At 37.2% G+C, this 18,273-nt stretch overlaps 1 protein-coding gene across 1 annotated transcript in view; it reads left to right on the top strand.

Annotated features, from left to right (window-relative positions):
- The window catches only part of LOC102446421 (sodium channel protein type 3 subunit alpha), a 137,906-nt gene extending 121,048 nt beyond the window's left edge, over nucleotides 1-16,858 (top strand). Inside the window, exons 23-28 of the mRNA XM_089779740.1 lie at nucleotides 2,506-2,787; nucleotides 4,877-4,930; nucleotides 6,420-6,557; nucleotides 9,829-9,933; nucleotides 12,100-12,370; nucleotides 14,130-16,858. Of these exons, the coding sequence (XP_089635866.1) occupies nucleotides 2,506-2,787; nucleotides 4,877-4,930; nucleotides 6,420-6,557; nucleotides 9,829-9,933; nucleotides 12,100-12,370; nucleotides 14,130-15,331 (2,052 nt within the window). The 3' untranslated portion in view covers nucleotides 15,332-16,858. The remainder of the gene's footprint in view (nucleotides 1-2,505; nucleotides 2,788-4,876; nucleotides 4,931-6,419; nucleotides 6,558-9,828; nucleotides 9,934-12,099; nucleotides 12,371-14,129) is intronic.
- Nucleotides 16,859-18,273: the final 1,415 nt, after the last annotated feature.

Genomic DNA, 18,273 nt, shown 5'->3' with positions numbered 1-18,273 from the left:
ATTTACAAACAATCACACGTATTTTAAGTAATAGAGATGTAGCCATGTTAGTCTAATCTTGCTGAAACAAAAGACAGGACTATGCAAAGATAGCTTCCCCAATTATCACCCCTAATATCATTATCCCATAGACACTCACCTCCCCCCCCCCCCCCCCGCTCTGTTCTAAAATCTGATTTGTCAATTTTATATGTGTTCACTTTGTTTTCATTGTTTCCCTTTGGTATATATGGTCATGCCAATTTTCTTCCACAATTTGATCTGAGGAAGTGGGTCTGGCCCACAAAAGTTCATCACCTAATAAACTATCTTGTTAGTCTTTAAAGTGCTGCATAGTCCTGTCACATATTTTAAGGTTATTTACCACCTACCTAATCACAGCGTTTTTGTGAAAAACATTAAGGAATTATTAGGATGCAATGGATGTACTGTTAGTTTTTAACACATTTTCCGATGATGAGTAAAAGAAGCATAGCTTCTGTATTGCCTTCCTGATAAGGAAAAAAAGTCTAAAAATATTGTAGCCACTTAGCTTACAGAACTGCGTATCCTGTGGACACTGTCTTTTAACTATATGGGGCAATCAGGTTTTAAATAGTGATACTGAGCCTTATTGCACAGAACTCCTATGATGGAGTATATCTAAGTGTGTGAGGGAAAGGGATCTGCACAGAGTTTACATGTATGTAGGTTACTTCTTACATGTCAGATTTAGAGTGTACCCATTCATGATTGCATAAGTGAGTTATTCCAGTCCTTGTACTTGTAAGCAGGGGCTGAACTGCTGCTTGCTATCAGCCAGCTAAACAATCGTAGCAGGCACACCTACATACTATTAAAATTCTCATTGGATTTAGGAATCTTAGTGGGGAGAAACTGTGCTTAGAACTGGGAAACTCCAGTTCCTTCCTCAGTTTCTCTGGTATGCTTATTCCAGCTACTTCTGCTGCCAGCCTCTGTCCCGTCTCGTGTCAGAATTGGCATGGAACACAAAGCAACAAGGTGGTAAAGAGGCTGGTAGCAGTGAGATGTAAGGTGTATCAAAGCTACTAGGATTCCTGCATGCTGGAATGGAGTGGGACTCACATTTCTGAGAGGAAGAGGAGAAGGCTCCCTCAATAAATGAAAGAGAGAAGGATGGCATGTAATGGAGGGGAGAGGGAAGCAGGGGTCTCTTAGCTGCTACTCCTCAACTTTGAGTTTTACTGTACGTTTCCCCGAAGGATCAAAGTAATTTTGATGAGTCTGTGTGACTCCACCACATTGCTTCTCTTTCCACAAAGCCTTCCAATTCTTTCTTGTTTGGAAAACTATTCAGATTTCAATATTTTGTCAATCTGCTTAAATAAATCAGCAGTTATCTCTGTTGTAATGACACATGATGCCAAAACCTGAATAAAATTATTTGCAACAAAAAGGATAACATTCATATGTTAACCATCATCTTGGAATACTCAACGTCTTCAAAACTTCTTTTATAATCTATCTGTATACTTTATGTTCATATACAGACAGCACTGTTTCTTTCCAACACTGTATAACGCAACGAGAATACATTTTTAATGACTGATGACAGTGAATAGATCCTTTGTACCTGGCAACTGGATAAAATATTCGCTCTTTCCTAGAGCCATGGATCCTAAACAAAAGCCTAGAAACATAAATGAAAAGATTCATCTAGATTTTAATGATCTTTGGATAAAAAATTAACCATCTAAACCCTCCACCAATCTCACAAGTGTGAATTAGCAGAACGATTCTTTGCTGTTTCGTCGGCATACAGAGTAAAATAGAATCATAATGCAAATAACCTTTTGCTCAGTTGCACTTAGTCTGATCTTTTGCAGACACTTTCCCCCTGCAGAATTGCTTAATTGTATATAAATTAAACATAGCCGAGAAAAACAAATTAACAGACATGTGCATTTGTTTGACTCATTAAGTCCAATGAATATAAAGATTATTTTATATCAAGGTTTGAAATTAATTATGTGATGACAAAACTAACTACATAGTGAAGAGTTGCTTAACTTTTCTATGTGAATATTAAAATACCAAGGTGTGGATAAATGTGTATAATTCCTTATGTTTTAATTCAATCTGAGATTCAGGTCATCAGTATAAAATGTCTATGTATAAAATTCTTTTGCTCACTCTTCCATCATCAATCATTCTTTACATTTATTTAAAATATATTTTGTTGCAGTGTTAATAAATTTTGATTTATATTGTTAATATTTAACATTTCTTTCTCTCTTTTTCTAGAGCACACAAATTGTAAGGCTCCCTATAACCACTACCAGGTTTTCTTTAATTTCTTTTCGTACTTTTTCATTGTCTTACTTTCCATGTAGGTTTTCAGTTCTTGCCTTATCAGTTTCATTAAATATTATTTTATTTCAATATTTGCTAAAATATAGGCAGAAAAACCTGAGTGTTAGTTTTATATTTCTATGATTATTTAGTTATAAAAGATGCACTGAGGCGTTTTTGTCTTTATGCTAGGTGGTTGTGAATGCCCTCATAGGAGCAATTCCATCCATCATGAATGTGCTACTGGTTTGTCTGATATTCTGGCTAATCTTCAGCATTATGGGAGTAAATCTGTTTGCTGGCAAGTTCTACCACTGTGTTAACACTACAACTGGTGAGATGTTTGATGTCAGCGATGTTGACAATTACACTCAGTGTGAGGACCTCATAAAAAAGAATGAAAGCGCACGATGGAAAAATGTGAAAGTAAACTTTGATAATGTAGGCGCTGGGTATCTTGCATTGCTTCAAGTAGTAAGTGAATTTCTATATTTTATATTGCTTTCTTTGAAAAAAAGTCAGAAAAATAGGCATCTTTAATCAAAAAGCAGGTTCATTAAAAAAAGTACTCATATTCCTTTATTTGTAATTAAGAGATCCATTCTAATATAGAGAATACCTGCTCACACTGATGGTCCCTAATATTAAAAAGGTAAAAGGAAGCACCTGGTTATGCACAATGCAATGGCATTCCCTGCAGCCTGAGGTTTGGGGTGGATGGGAATTAGTCTGGGCTGGCACAAGAAAGAGGGCTCTGTGGCTATGTCTGCACTTCCACAGTAAGTTGACCTAAAGTACAGAACTCTAGCTATGTGACTAATGTAGCTGGAGTCAACATACATTAGGTCTACACTGCACTGAGTCAACTCTCTCATTAACCTACTGTGCACTTCTTGTCTGGGTACAGCACTGGGGTCAACTGGAGAGTGATCTGCAGTCGATTTGGCAGGTCTTCACTAAGCTCACTAAATTGATCTCCAGTCCCTCAACCTCCAGAGCATCGATCCTGGCTGTAGTGGAGGCATAGCCTCAAGCTTCTTTAAGGGCCTCTTGCCCTCTCCATTCTTCTCCCCCCTCCTTCTGGGAGTTCTGTTCCTTTTGGCTTTGGGAGGAGGAAAATGGAACTGAGAAGAAGGAAGGCATTCTAGCTGACTGGCTGATCTGAGGAGGAGTGCCGCAGAACTCACTGAAACCCATGCACCCAAGGGAAGAGCATGTAAGCCCTCTCTCCTGGCCAGTACACCATTATATGCCCAGTGCAGATATACATTCAGTAGGGTGGAATCAATTTCCCTAGTAGACTGGAAGTGCAGCTAGAAGAAAGTCTCCCCTAAAGAAGCTGGGGAATCAGAATGGAGCTTCTGTCTGATTCAGCAATGAGGCAACCCCCTGACTCCTTGTGCATATGGTGAACAGTAGGATCCCAGCATCAGGCAGGAACCTGTGCAGAGGCATGATGGCAGCCATCCATCAAGTTAACAAAATATGGAAGGAAGGATGACCTGTGCTGGACAAATTATTTCCAAATAGTCCCCAGATATATAAACTTAATAAATTTGTGACCTAGTTAAACTACATCCCTTGTACCGTGTCTTTCTTCCTGTATGGCTGGGATTAACAGTGGTTGTCACTACAAAAATCTGTACTATTGCCATTTCCAAGTAATGAATGCAGAGAAATCACATTAGTGTTAATTAAGCAAAAAGGATCATTCTAAAATATTTAAAGGACAAATGTACTAAAAAAACCTCAATTTTCATATTGGATTAATATTTATTACAGCTCTATGCAGCATATTAAATGCATAGTGAAATGTTAGAAATCACATTTTCTGGTGCTGCATTTTACTCTATTATTACTTAAAACGGGCAATAATTGCCACTTATTCTGTACACAAACCACTTAATGATATCACTGAGGTTCCTAAGCAAAGATCAGGAGCCACATATGGTGAAGGGATGAAGTAGTGGCATACATATGACTGCAATATTTTTAGAATAACTGGTTACTATTATGATGAAGGGTAGGAGACTAATGCTAAATACATATAGGCTACGTCTACATTGGCCCCTTTTCCGGAAGGGGCATGTTAATTTCACGAGTCGTAATAGGGAAATCCGCGGGGGATTTAAATATCCCCCGCAGCATTTAAATAAAAATGTCCGCCGCTTTTCTCCGGCTTTTAGAAAAGCCGGAAAAGAGCGTCTACACTGGCCCCGATCCTCCGGAAAAAGCGCCCTTTTCCGGAGGATCGGGACCAGTGTAGACGCTCTTTTCCGGCTTTTCTAAAAGCCGGAAAAAAGCGGCGGACATTTTTATTTAAATGCCGCGGGGGATATTTAATCCCGCGCGGATTTCCCTATTACGACTCATGAAATTAACATGCTCCTTCCGGAAAAGGGGCCAATGTAGATGAGCCCATATTGTATTATTTGAATGTTATTGATTCTGGCACAACCAGAGCTGGCTTGAATTTTTTTAAGGGTTATTAAGTGATGCGCTCTCATCATTTTGTAGAGGCTGCATTTTTATAGGTAAATAAACTCTTGTGTTCCATTTCCAGGCTACATTTAAAGGATGGATGGATATTATGTATGCAGCTGTTGATTCGCGAGATGTAAGTATAAGTTCTGAAGCCATTTATATTTGTGGAATATATTCTGGCATTACACATATATAACCAAGTTTTAATAGTTCTATTGAATTGTATTAAAATATTGAATAGTAACAACATGAGTTCTTCAATTTTAAGGCCAAAAGGGAGCAGTGTTATCAACTAATGACATTTCCTACATAACATAGCCCATAGAATTTCACAAAGCAATTACTGCAGTCAAGACAATTAATCTTCCAATAATTTGTAGTGGAACTAATCAGTTTTTTGGAAAAAAAAAGTCTAGTCTCAATTTAAAGACACCAAATGGTGATGACTTTGCCACTGCCTTTGTTTTAACAAATTGGACACAGGGGTATTTGGGAAATGCAAAGAGAAAACATATGAGAACATATAACCTTATATGATAATTGAAAATTAGAAGGTCACACACTTCATTGGACACTGTATGTTACCCAACTTTTTTGATGCAAATTACTTTTTAGGATTGAGCAACATCTGAGATATGCAGGGGAGACAGAAATAGTATTTTTAGTTCACCTCATACAAGTACTCCAGCACAATCTCTGTTGTGAAAATACAACTCACAAATGTAGACTTATTTTTATATAACTACAGTCAAAACCAAAACAATGTTAAAACACTAGAGCCTAGAATCTGAAGCCCAAAGGGGTATATGAATGTTTAACATATCTGGCATGGTGTTACGTTGCAACAGCAGCTACAACACTGCTATGTGCATACCTGTTCTCACTTTCATGTGACATTGTAAATAAGAAGCAGGCAGCATTATCTCCCATAATATAACCAAACTTGTTTGTCTGGCAATTGGCCTTACAAGAAGTAGGACTGAGTGAGCTTACATGACGTGGACTGAAAATACTATTTTTTTTTGCAGTGCAAATATTTGTAATAGAAGTATAAAGTGAGTGCTGTACACTTTATATTCCATGTTGTAATTGAAATTAATATATTTAAAAAGGGAGAGAAACATAAAAAATATTTATAATACATTTAAACTGGTATTCTATTATTGTGTAATAGGATAATTAAAACTGTGATTAATAAAGATTAGTTTTTCTTATCTCGTGATTAATTTGCAATTTTTAAATCATTTGACAGCTCTAGTTGTTACACTGGAAGTTGTTAATGGTTGCTATCAATCACAAACCTTGTTACAGCTAATGTTAGCGCCAGCCCCCATTTCCTCCCCGCCACATCCAAGGTTCCCCTATTTTTCCCCCCCATGCTGGCAATTGTGTATCCCCATGACCCCCTCCCCACAAAGAGAGAGATGCAGAGAAATTCCATGTACTTGAGTACAGAGTTTCATTTTGTTACACAAATAAAATGTATTGCTAATATATACTATCTACCTATACTATGGTATCAGTATCTAACTCCTTTTGCCATGAGTAGCTGCTTTATGAATAAAATGCAATTTTTGTTTCTCAGTGTTCATACAGATAATATAAAAATATGTGTTTTATAGCTATTAGATCAGCCTAAGTATGAGGACAACCTGTACATGTATCTTTACTTTGTCATATTTATCATATTCGGATCATTCTTCACCCTGAACCTTTTCATTGGTGTCATCATAGACAACTTCAATCAACAAAAAAAGAAGATAAGTATTTATTTACTGTTTTAAAAGTGAATAAGCTCTGAATGAAAAGCTATGAATCCAAGTCTATTTAGTTTCTAGACATCCCTTAAGAGTGAAACAATGGTATATTGTATGTAAATATGATGGACACACAATTTAAATGAATTCACCTTCTGCCTGGTCCTATTTTTGCAATGAAAAAATCTGCTGCCATGGATATGACTGAAGCATCGTAATGTTAGCATTTTGACTTCATTTCAAGATAAGAGGAGGAACAATAAGCCCTTGTTTAATATAGACAAATTCACAGTAATTTGCAAATTATGCACGAAAAAATACAATAAATAAGCAAAAGAGGAATGTGTGTTACCATTCTGATTATCTGAAAGTTATCCTCTAGAAAAAAGTCCTTCTTTAAAATTAATTAGAGGTACTTATTACTTAAATACTTACCATTCAATGAGTAGCACAGCCATGAGTGTCAGCATTAGCTGCTCCAAGTACAAACCCATCCCTGACATTAAGCACATATTTGGCACCTGTCCCCATTGCTCACACTACTGGGAACATATTCTATTTTTAGAATGCTAGCTCTATCTGAGACAACATGGGTATGTCTCCTCTTTCTGGAAATTGTACCTTCCAGAATCAGTGTAGACATGCCCTGCATGCATACAACTATAATAAAATAGAAATAACAAGGAAGCAATTACAAATCCCGTTTTAGAAACCTTTATAACTAAGACTAAGTTCCATTAATCCTAATGAGATTTCTCTCCTGTAAAGCTTATTAAAGATCTATATGAATGAGCAATATAATTCAACTTGTTCAGTTATAGGAGATGGGAGCAACTTGTATGTAAACCATATTTAATCCTTTAATTTATAGTTCATTAGAAAGGTGAAAGAAGGTAGGAAAGCAACAGGGAAAATATTTTTTCTCTGCATCTTTTGAACTTTCAAGTAATTTTAAAATAGTTTAATTCAAAATAATTGGAGGCCCTAGGATATTTCGTACTTAGTCTCATAATTCTTAAAATGTCTGCTGGAACTTGCAGCCTAACTATCTTCTTAAATATCTTTGTTCGCTGTGAAAATACTTTGGCTTCAGCTGTGGCCACTCTAGTCAATTAACGAGATAAAACATTTTGATTCTACTCCCAGCTGAGTCTAAGGCAAAACTCAGCTGTGAATTGTAAAAACATTTATTGTGACATAAACATCTTTAAACAATCAGCATTTCTCTTTAGAATAACTGCAGACTAACCTGCAGCTTCTTCAAATGCTTCAATGGGCAAATGCCATGACTTAAGACTTAAGTTTCCAGTTTAGTAGACACTAACGGTATGTCTATACTAGCTCGTTAATTCGAGCTAGATAAGCAAATCAGGCAACCGGAGTTGCAAATGAAGCCCGGGAATTACATTTATTTGCATGTTCCGCCATTTTTAAATCCCCCTTAGTTCGAACGAACTGCCTGCGGCTACACGCGGCAGTTTAAAGTTAATCCAAACTGAGTCCTTAGATCAGATTAACTGTTACACCTGATTCCATGAGGAGTAACAGTTAATCCGAACTAAGCATTTAGTTCGGATTAACATTAAACTGCCGCGTGTAGCCGTGGGCAGTTCGTTCAAACTAAGGGGGATTTAAAAATGGCGGGAATTTAAATCCTGGGCTTCATTTGCAACTCCGGTTGCCTGATTTACCTACCTAGCTCGAATTAATGAGCTAGTGTAGTCATACCCTAAAAGACTAACTTTAACACTGGACTTCCATTTAATAGTGTCCATAATCTGCTAACATAAATGCTAAAATGCTGAAAGCACCCACAAGTCAAGCAGTCAGATATTTGACTGGTAGCACTTGTACATGCAAAATGGAGGCTAATGTGAAATATAAATAACAGGCACTGAAAGATTTTGTCTATACTAAAGAATTCTACAAATGTAGCTATGTCAGTTGAAAAGGTGAATAGAGGTGATCCCTAACCAACAAAGCTGTGCTGGCAGATGCCCCTTGTACAGATGCACCAGCAAAACTGCACTTTTACTGGAGTAGTTTGTTTCACTGGGAGGCACTAGTTTTGCCATACCAATATAAAGCACAGCTTTACTGGTATAGGTGCATTACACTAGAAACACTTTACTGGTATAGAATACATTAGTCTTGTACCAATAAGCACTCCCTATGTGGACAAATCTTTAAAATGAATAGGGGTTCCAACTTGGTTGTTTTTTTTTAATTCATGTCTTCTTATGATAGAATGCTTCATGCCCAGTATCTCTCCATTTTGCTTGTTTCTTAACTAATGGTATATAGACTATTGGCCCAATGGTGACCTGCATCCACACTGAGCTTAGAACAGTTCAGAAGTGACCCGGAGGATTATTCAAAAGTGGTTCTGTGCCACTGTTGAGCCCCAAACCCCTCTAATACAGGAGCCAGCCAGGAAGAAGCTAGTAATGGTTGGCACAAATTAGAACAACATGAAAAATGCCCTAATTTATACCTTGCTTTCTGTGACCTGAAAAATCATTCCAGCAGTCAGAGACTGTGAGGGCACAGAAATGTCTTAGCCATGCCGGTTTTCTTCCTGACACATGTTCAGTGTCAGGAACCGAGAACACGTCATAGCAGAAACTGCTATGGTGGTCTTATGTTACTGGAGAGGACGGAGAGATGGTTTCCAAATAATGGAGAAATCCTCCAACTGCCAGTAGAAGTAGTCACTGGGGGTGTGTCTAGACTACATCCTTCTGTTGGCAGAGGGATGTAAACGAAGTACTCTGAAAATGCAAATAAAGCTGGGATTTAAATATCCCGCGCTTCATTTACATAATCACGTAATGGCGCTCTTTCAAAAAAGCGCTATTTCAAAATCGAAACTGCAGTCTAGATGCGGTTCTTTAAAAAATGGGGCACTTTTTCAAAAGAACTGCGTCTAGACTGCGGTTTCGATTTTGAAATAGCGCTTTTTCGAAAGAGCGCCATTCTGTACTTATGCAAATGAAGCACAGGATATTTAAATCCCGGCTTCATTTGTACTTTCAAAGTGCTTCATTTACATCTCTCTGCCGACAGAGGGACGTAGTGTAGAGGTAGCCTAGGATATACTTTGTGCTGACAGAGCTCTTTCAATAACATTCTTATGGATACCTGAAAATTGAATTTTAATTTATAAATCAAATATAAACTCAAACAGCCATCACTAAATTATATGGTGACGTACAATAGCTAGAAGTTATGGACGTAAACACGGTTGTAACCAGTTTTGATCTCATTTCCTTACTTCGGAGGTCAAGACATATTTATGACAGAAGAACAGAAGAAATACTATAATGCAATGAAAAAACTGGGGTCCAAGAAACCACAAAAACCTATTCCTAGGCCAGGGGTAAGTCTCATTTTATTTTCATGCTTCCTTAATTAAATACCCATTTTAAACAATAATTTTAAGACTGTATAGCCCTACCACCAGTTGTGACTCAATCCTCCTCCCTGATGCTTGCTCCTTGGGACAGGCTTCTTCCCTCTCCCCCTAGGAGTTGGGTCCTGGGTTCTTTTTTCTGACACGTAGTGCCTCTACCCAAAACGACTCCACATTTTGTCTGGAAAATGAATAATGCTGCTAACAAATAAGTATAAAACCCACTGGAAAAGAAATAATATATAAAAAAAAGTTCAGTAAGGCTATGTCTACACTGCAATGCTATTTCAGGATACTGGTGTATCCCAAAATAGCTATCCTGCATCTTCACAGCAAGCCTGTTATTTTGAAATATAATGGGCTTGCTACTCCACCATCCCTGTAAACCTTATTCCATGCGGAATAAGGGACATTTCAGAATAGTGGGTTATTTCAAAATTTGGCGCTGTGTATACAATGTCAAAGAATGAAATAAGCTATTTCGAAGTAAGACTGAAATCAGATATGCAATTTGCCTAGCTCAAATTGTGAATCTTATTTTGAACTATGGTGCAGAGTAGATGCACTCTAAAAGGAACAGTGGGAGATCCAAAAATAACAGTGTAACAAAGAAGAAACAGAAAGATAGGAACTGCAGTTGAAAGGATGAGGTTTGAGAAGTAAGTACTAAACATTAACAAATCAACTAATTCCCCACCTCCCAACACTCATAACTCTTCCAATCCCCCAATTTCCTCCCTATTTTTCCCAGTAAACAAAAAAGGATTTCCATACTTCATCTCTGGGTGGTGCAGAATTTTCTCTTGGCTGCTACCAGGCCCATTGGCTTCCTGGTGCCAGGTTGGATCTCTGTCCCTCTGGACATGGGGTCTCTACAAAGTCTGAATGGCATGATCCATGCAACTTTCCCACAGCAGTACAAAGATGACCTTTGTGGGGAGAGGAAGTTAGTCCTCTCCTTTGTGAGCTGGTTTGCTTCTCTCTGAGTGTTGCAGCTCCCAAGTTCAAAACTGAAACAAACTAGTCTACTTTCTGAACATATTTCAGGAGCTGGCAAACTTCAATTGAGAGTTACAGCTGCAAACTACACTATGTATTTGGTAAAGGAAATAATTTTTCTATTATTTCCATTAAAGAGGCAGAATTTTCTCCTTCCTCTATTTTTTTTAGTTAGCTCATTGAATCTTTCTCATATTTTCTTTAAAAACACATACATTGGACATACAAAATGGGTGATTCCCTAGATACCTGTGCTAAGTTCCATGATGCACTACATAACTTGGGTAAGTCCAAGGGCAGCGGCATTCAATTCTGGCTGTGTATTAGTTTTCCTGTCCTAGAGTGGGAGAGGATCTTTCTTAGCCTTCCCACTCCAGAAAACCTTTGCAGGAAATGGGAATGCATTTGTCTTTTCTGGAAGTTCTGTAAAGACCAGAAATCAGGTAGTATGATAGTGGAAACTTGGTGGCTTTGAAGACAAAAAAAAAAAAAAAAGAGGACAGACCCAACTCACCACTAACCTCAAAGACAACCAAAGAGGGCCTGTTAGGGATTGTGGGAAGAAATAAGACTATGTCCATAGAGGTTTAGTTTCCAGATGAACCTAAATCTTTATGTGAGCTCCTTGATACTGTGAACCAGATACTGTATTGTTTGGTAAATTCTTCCATTTAATCTCCACAATCTTTGGAAAATAATTCTTAATGCAGAAATTATCCACTATAGCAAATTAAATAATAGTTGTCCCAGAAAGACATACGTAGTCTTAAATTAAATATAACCTTAACCCATCCAACTAAGTCACTGAGCACAATCAGTGAAGGCAGTTATGCAGAGCAGAGGCTGTGAGATAACATTTACTGTTCACTGACATCACCCTTCTAGCCAACAGTGATTCCCTTCTTGCTCACCTCTGACATCTTGTTCTATAACAAGTCAGAAGTGGGGAAAGGATAAGTTACCCTCTGGGTTGTGAGTATGAATCAGTTTACCAATGCCTGTCCTTCAGAGCTAACTCCCGCCAAGATACAGAGGATTGCTTTCTCTGAATTTGCAGATTTGTATAGAAAAACATTTTCAATTTATAAATAGTATTCGTTTTTGTTTTGTTTGTTTCTTTGTTTGTTTTGGCAGAACAAATTCCAAGGCATGGTCTTTGATTTTGTAACAAAACAAGGATTTGATATTGGCATCATGATTCTTATATGCCTTAACATGGTCACTATGATGATTGAAACAGATGACCAGAGTGATGAAATGGAAACTATTTTACAAAGGATTAACCTGGTATTCATTGTCCTTTTCACTGGAGAATGTGTCCTGAAATTGATTTCACTTCGTTATTACTACTTCACCATAGGCTGGAACATTTTTGATTTTGTGGTTGTCATTCTCTCCATCGTGGGTAAGAACAATTTACTTTCATGAAGGGACTATGTGAGCAGAAAGTAAACATTTCATTTAATGATTTTATGATGCTTTGTATACAGCTTGTCATTTGCTATATAGCCTACAATTCATATAACAATTCTTCTGTGTTCATTTTTATAATGCAATATTCATAAAAAGATGCATATAAAGAACATTTTTACTGATCTGATTTGGTATATTGTAATTTGAAATGTCAGAATCTGAAATTGGGGTAATTTTTTCACAAAAATAGTGCATTGCCATTTATAAATAAATACAAAAATATTCAGCTGTTTTTACTACATAACTACAAGTCTGTATTGATTAGAAAAACTGAAGAGTATATGAACAGGGAGGGATATTTTTAATCATCATGGAGGCTAAATATTTAGAGTTCAGTTAGCTAAAAGGTAGTAAATCTCAATGGTGCCACAGTTTTCTAGAACTGTTTTGCAGATTTTTTGACAGACCTCATAGGGTACATCTTCACTGAAGTTAAAAACCCTCAGCAGGCCTGTGCCAGTTGACCTGGGCTCAGAGTGGCAGCATAAGGGGCTTAATAGTGTAGATATTTGGGTGTAAGATGCAGCCCAAACTCTGGGAACTTCCTACCTCACAGAATCCTAGAGCCCAGGCTGCAGCCTGAGTATGAACATCTACACTGCAGACAAACAGGCCTTTCACCCAAGTCAGATGGTATTGGCCAGTCGTGGGTGTCTAACTGAAGTTTAAACATACCCATAGAGCAGGGGTGAGCAAAAGGGCCTCTACGGGCCAGATCTGGTCTGTGGAGGTCCTGATGCTCCCCCACACCTAAGCCAATCAGGCCCTAGGGAGGGGGAAGAGTGTGGCCCTTACCACCACACGCCGGAGAACAGGGAGCGAGAGACTTCACACTCCCCCCCCTCTCCAAAGGCCTTGATTGGGGGCAAGGGAAGCATGCAAAGTCTCCTTCCACCCTGCAAGAGCTCAGCACTTAGAGTCAACTGCCAGCTGCTGCTTAGCTGGAAGGTAGATTAAGCATGGTGCTCCCTTGCATGGTGGGGGCAGACTTGGTGTGCTCCCCCCATGCCTAGGCCCTGATTGACTAGGGATGGAGGGGAGAACGAGAAGTCTCCTCCCATTAGGGGCACAGGCACCTAGAGGGAACCTCTAGCTGTTCAAAATAGTTGGCGGTTCTTTCCGGGGGGGTACAAAGACTTCATGCACTCCCCCACCCCCAGACCAATCAGAGTCAATGGGCAGGAAAGCACAGAAGTGTCTTGGACTCGCTTCTTCTGCCCAAGGCCCCACCCCACTTCAAAAATTGAAGGCCAAAATTTCTGAAGTGGCTTCCAATGAAAAATTATTTTTCACCGCTGCCATAGAAGTTTTGTTGGACACGGCCTTATGAGTAGATGCAAAGTTTAATAGAAACAAGCTACCTTTGCTCTAAGCAACTCACTTTCTCTCACTCCTTTCCCTATTCCTGCAGAGTGTCTTTACCTTATTATAATCTCTGCAGAAGGAAACCAAGATGTCTTCAATGTAACATTTTCACAATAAAACAAACACTCGATGTGATACTAATGTTATTATTTTCTTTCCAGTGAAGATTGTTTTAAATGATGAAAATTAATACCAGACACGAACTTACTATTCTGATTGTTTCTGAGACAACAATAAATAAATATTTCCGCAAATAATGAGTTAACATGCTTAAAAAGCTGCTATTGTACCATTTACTTTACAATGTGAATTTCTTGTTTTTACAGGCATGTTTCTAGCTAAGGTGATTGAAAAATATTTTGTGTCCCCTACCTTGTTCAGAGTTATCCGACTTGCCAGAATAGGACGAATCCTGCGTCTCATTAAGGGTGCAAAAGGGATCCGCACTCTGCTTTTTGCTTTGATGATGTCTCTTCCTGCTTTATTTAACATTGGTCTCCTGCTTTTTCTGGTCATGTTTATCTATGCTATATTTGGAATGTCCAACTTTGCCTATGTTAAGAGGGAAGTTGGGATTGATGACATGTTCAACTTTGAAACTTTTGGCAACAGCATGATTTGCCTATTTCAAATTACCACGTCAGCTGGTTGGGATGGCTTGTTAGCACCAATTCTTAACAGTGGAGAACCAGACTGTGACCCTAATAAAGATCACCCAGGAAGCTCTGTTAAAGGAGACTGTGGTAACCCTTCAGTTGGGATTTTCTTTTTTGTCAGTTATATTATCATATCATTTTTAGTTGTAGTAAACATGTATATTGCTGTTATTTTGGAGAACTTCAGTGTTGCCACAGAAGAAAGTGCTGAGCCCTTGAGTGAGGACGACTTTGAGATGTTCTATGAGGTTTGGGAAAAGTTTGACCCAGATGCAACCCAGTTTATAGAATACAGTAAACTTTCTGATTTTGCAGCTTCATTGGATCCTCCTCTTCTTATAGCAAAACCAAATAAAGTTCAACTTATTGCAATGGATCTGCCCATGGTGAGTGGTGACAGAATTCACTGCCTTGACATCTTGTTTGCTTTTACAAAGCGTGTTTTGGGGGACAGTGATGAGATGGATGCACTTCGAATACAAATGGAAGATCGGTTTATGGCAGCCAACCCTTCTAAAGTGTCCTATGAACCGATCACAACTACCTTAAAACGAAAACAAGAGGAGGTATCTGCTACTGTTATTCAGCGTGCTTACAGATGTTACATTTTAAAGCAAAAAGTTAAAAAAGTCTCCTGTATGTATAACAAAGATAAAAGCAAAGGGGATGGCCTACCTGTCAAAGATATGATTATTGATAAACTGAATGAAAACTCCACTCCAGAAAAAACAGATGAGAGCTCCTCTACAACCTCTCCACCTTCCTATGACAGTGTAACAAAGCCAGAGAAAGAGAAATATGAAAAAGACTATAAAGCAGAAAAAGACTATAAAGGTAAAAATGTCAGGGAAAGTAAAAAAATAAAAAACTAATAATTCTGTTTATGTGACATTGTTTACAGCCTTTGAAAGATGTATTTGTGTCAACAGATCTCCTGTAGGAGGTATATGCCAAACTGACAGTTTTTACATATATATAGATAGATATATATGTGTATATATACATACACACACTCAAGGTCAGTGCCTATAACAAGACAGTGATCCCTCATCATCAAACTGTGACATGGTGACAACTCTGACAGGAGGTTACTGTTTTCACTACAGCTGACACTACTGAAGAGCAACACGCAGTTGCAACAGTCTGTAGGAACAATGAAACTGCAAAGCTATAATTTTGTGTGTTTTAACATACCACAAAATATTTAGTACAGTAACTGTATCCACTGTTTGTAATTCAACTCCCACATTTGCCATATTTTTACAAAATTGGTTTTGGTGAATCTATTGGTTTTTTTAAATTCACCGGCTGTTTACTACTATATGTGACTATTTTTGTAAATGGGTTTTGTGTTGGGGAAGAGGGTTTGAGGACCAGGTGTTCTCCTCTCTAATTCTCTATAATGTACAGACCAAAGTGATTTGCATGAAGGCATGCTGCACTTATAGATCACACTTGGAAAACAAACATAATATCACACAAAGCAACAGTGTTAATTACTTACACATTTCAGGGTGGCTCTAAAATTTGAGGTGTTTTAACTATTTGTGTTGTTGCATCCTGACAAATCTTTATGTGCCTGCAAATCCTGTAATTTACCAGAATTTAGAAATGGATTATTTTTATGCAAGTCATTAAATATCAGCAAATACAAACTTCATCCAAAGTCCAACCACATAGTTTTTGTTTATGTTAAATGTTCTGCAGAAAAAAAAATATTGGACGGAATCTGCCCTTAAAAAATGACTTCACTAAAACAAGTCACTTGTTTAGAAGTTCTACTTTATCCTGAAGTATTGTTTCACACCTACTCTTCTGAGTAAGACTGACATCTAATAGGTCAATAAAATTCCCTCTTATGTAAATACTTATTTTACACTGTTGTGCACATTTGAGTATACAAATAAGTGGTCATGACACTATACATTGCATCAAATAAGTGCCGCAGTATATTTAGTTTGCAAGCTTTCAACAGGTAATATATTGTATTCTATGCCATTATAAATAATTTGGAGGGTATCACTGATGCATGTTAATATTGCCTTTGCAGCCGTATTTTGCTCCATCTACTGTCCAGTGTCTTCATTGTAGGAAGCCATAGGTCAGTGGTAAAGTGAATTAAATTGTTCAAGCAGACCTCATTCCTTCATATCATTAAGCAATAGTTTGCAATTATTTACCAGCTTCATTAGTTTTGCATTTTAAATGGCTACTATTTGGTGTAGAACCAAACTGTATAGGGTCTACTACAAACTGTTTAACCTTTTGTAAATGTGGTTAGTATATATAAATAATGTAAAAATAAATCATATTATTTGGCAACAGTTTTGTACATAAGAAAACTGTCAACAGGTTCATGTCATTGTTTCTTAAGTTATTTTCCCCAATCACTTGCTTATTTTCTATCCATGGTAATTTTCAATGGAGAATTTCATAATGTAAGAAATAAAGACATTTGTGAGTATTTATAGGTTATTTTGTTTTAATATTATAATTGCAAATATTTCAATGTGAAATATTTTGTGTAAAACGAATTCAAATTTATTTACTTCTAAATAGTTATAGCTGGTGAGCGGAAGTGACGGGGATATTTGAATTTCTAGCACTGCTTGCATCAGAAGTTTTAAGATAGTCTAATTGTTCACGGAATCCTTACTTTTTTCCCAGTGTTTGTTTACATAGATTATTCTTAATCTTTTTGATCCATGCTGAGCTAGAACTGTTCTAAATACAATTTGGGATCCACAATATTTTCTGGGAACAAAATGGCACACTTCTGTAATCAAGATCAGGACATTTTGTGTTTCATACACAAGCTAAAGTTAAAGTTAGACTCTTTTACTAAAGCTTTTGACTTGTAATGTGTTGGTGAACTGCATGCAGGAAATTGCTGTTACCATAAAGAACGTAAACTACATTATAATCAAGCCAAAAATAAAGATTTCATTTTTTAATGTATTTACTTTCTTTGTCTCTGTGCTTTTATTATTTAAAGAAAGAAAAGAGAAGGACTGATATTAATAAAGACTGCTTGAATTTAAATGCCCCCATCTTTACACATAAAAATATGATGCATAACTAGTAAATCAAACATACATTTAAAGAAAGTGTAATGCAGAGTTCACCAGTAAATAAGTTGTCCTCTATGACTGCTATATTGGTGAAGCTCTGTGGATCTCCAATACTTGATAGTTAACAGATTTAACAGGGACAGCACAAGGCACCTATTTTGCCCCACAGCCCTCTTTGCTACATTTCAAGTACCTATTCCAATGTATGTAGGTACTAAAATAGTTCAAAGAAACATCTGTAATTGGTCAAATTACCTCCTTTTTTCCCTAACTTCATTCATGGACTGCTTTTGCTGAAATTTTAAAACCAGAAAATAAAGCCCAAAACTGAACACAATGAAGAGACCTAGGTTAGAAAAAAAATTAAGTTAAACAATTATATTTGGCAATGTTATAAGCACCTGCCTATAATACAATTAGTACTCCATTTTAAATGGATGAGTCCATAATACCCTATTTCTGATAGGGTTGCCAATTTTGTTTGGATATGTTCCTGAAAGTTTTATCGCACGACATAACCTTTATTTAAAACTTTAATTCCTGTAGACTCCAGGACAATTTTAGAGAGTTAGCAACCCTAGATCTAATTAGTATATACATGCTTCATTTTTGTCCATACCTTATGCATTGATATGGAAATGTCAGTGTAGAGTAGTAGGCTCTCTCTGCCAACTTCAATTGAGGCATAACTCAAAAGTGAAAAAACCAAATCCTGTTTTAATGTATTAAAATAAAAACTTGTA

Source organism: Pelodiscus sinensis, chromosome 7 (genome assembly GCF_052426305.1).
Source record: "Pelodiscus sinensis isolate ZL-2025 chromosome 7, ASM5242630v1, whole genome shotgun sequence".
NCBI classification, from domain to species: domain Eukaryota; kingdom Metazoa; phylum Chordata; order Testudines; family Trionychidae; genus Pelodiscus; species Pelodiscus sinensis.
Note: the sequence above shows the minus strand (reverse complement) of the source record. Positions and strands in the feature narration are given on the sequence as shown.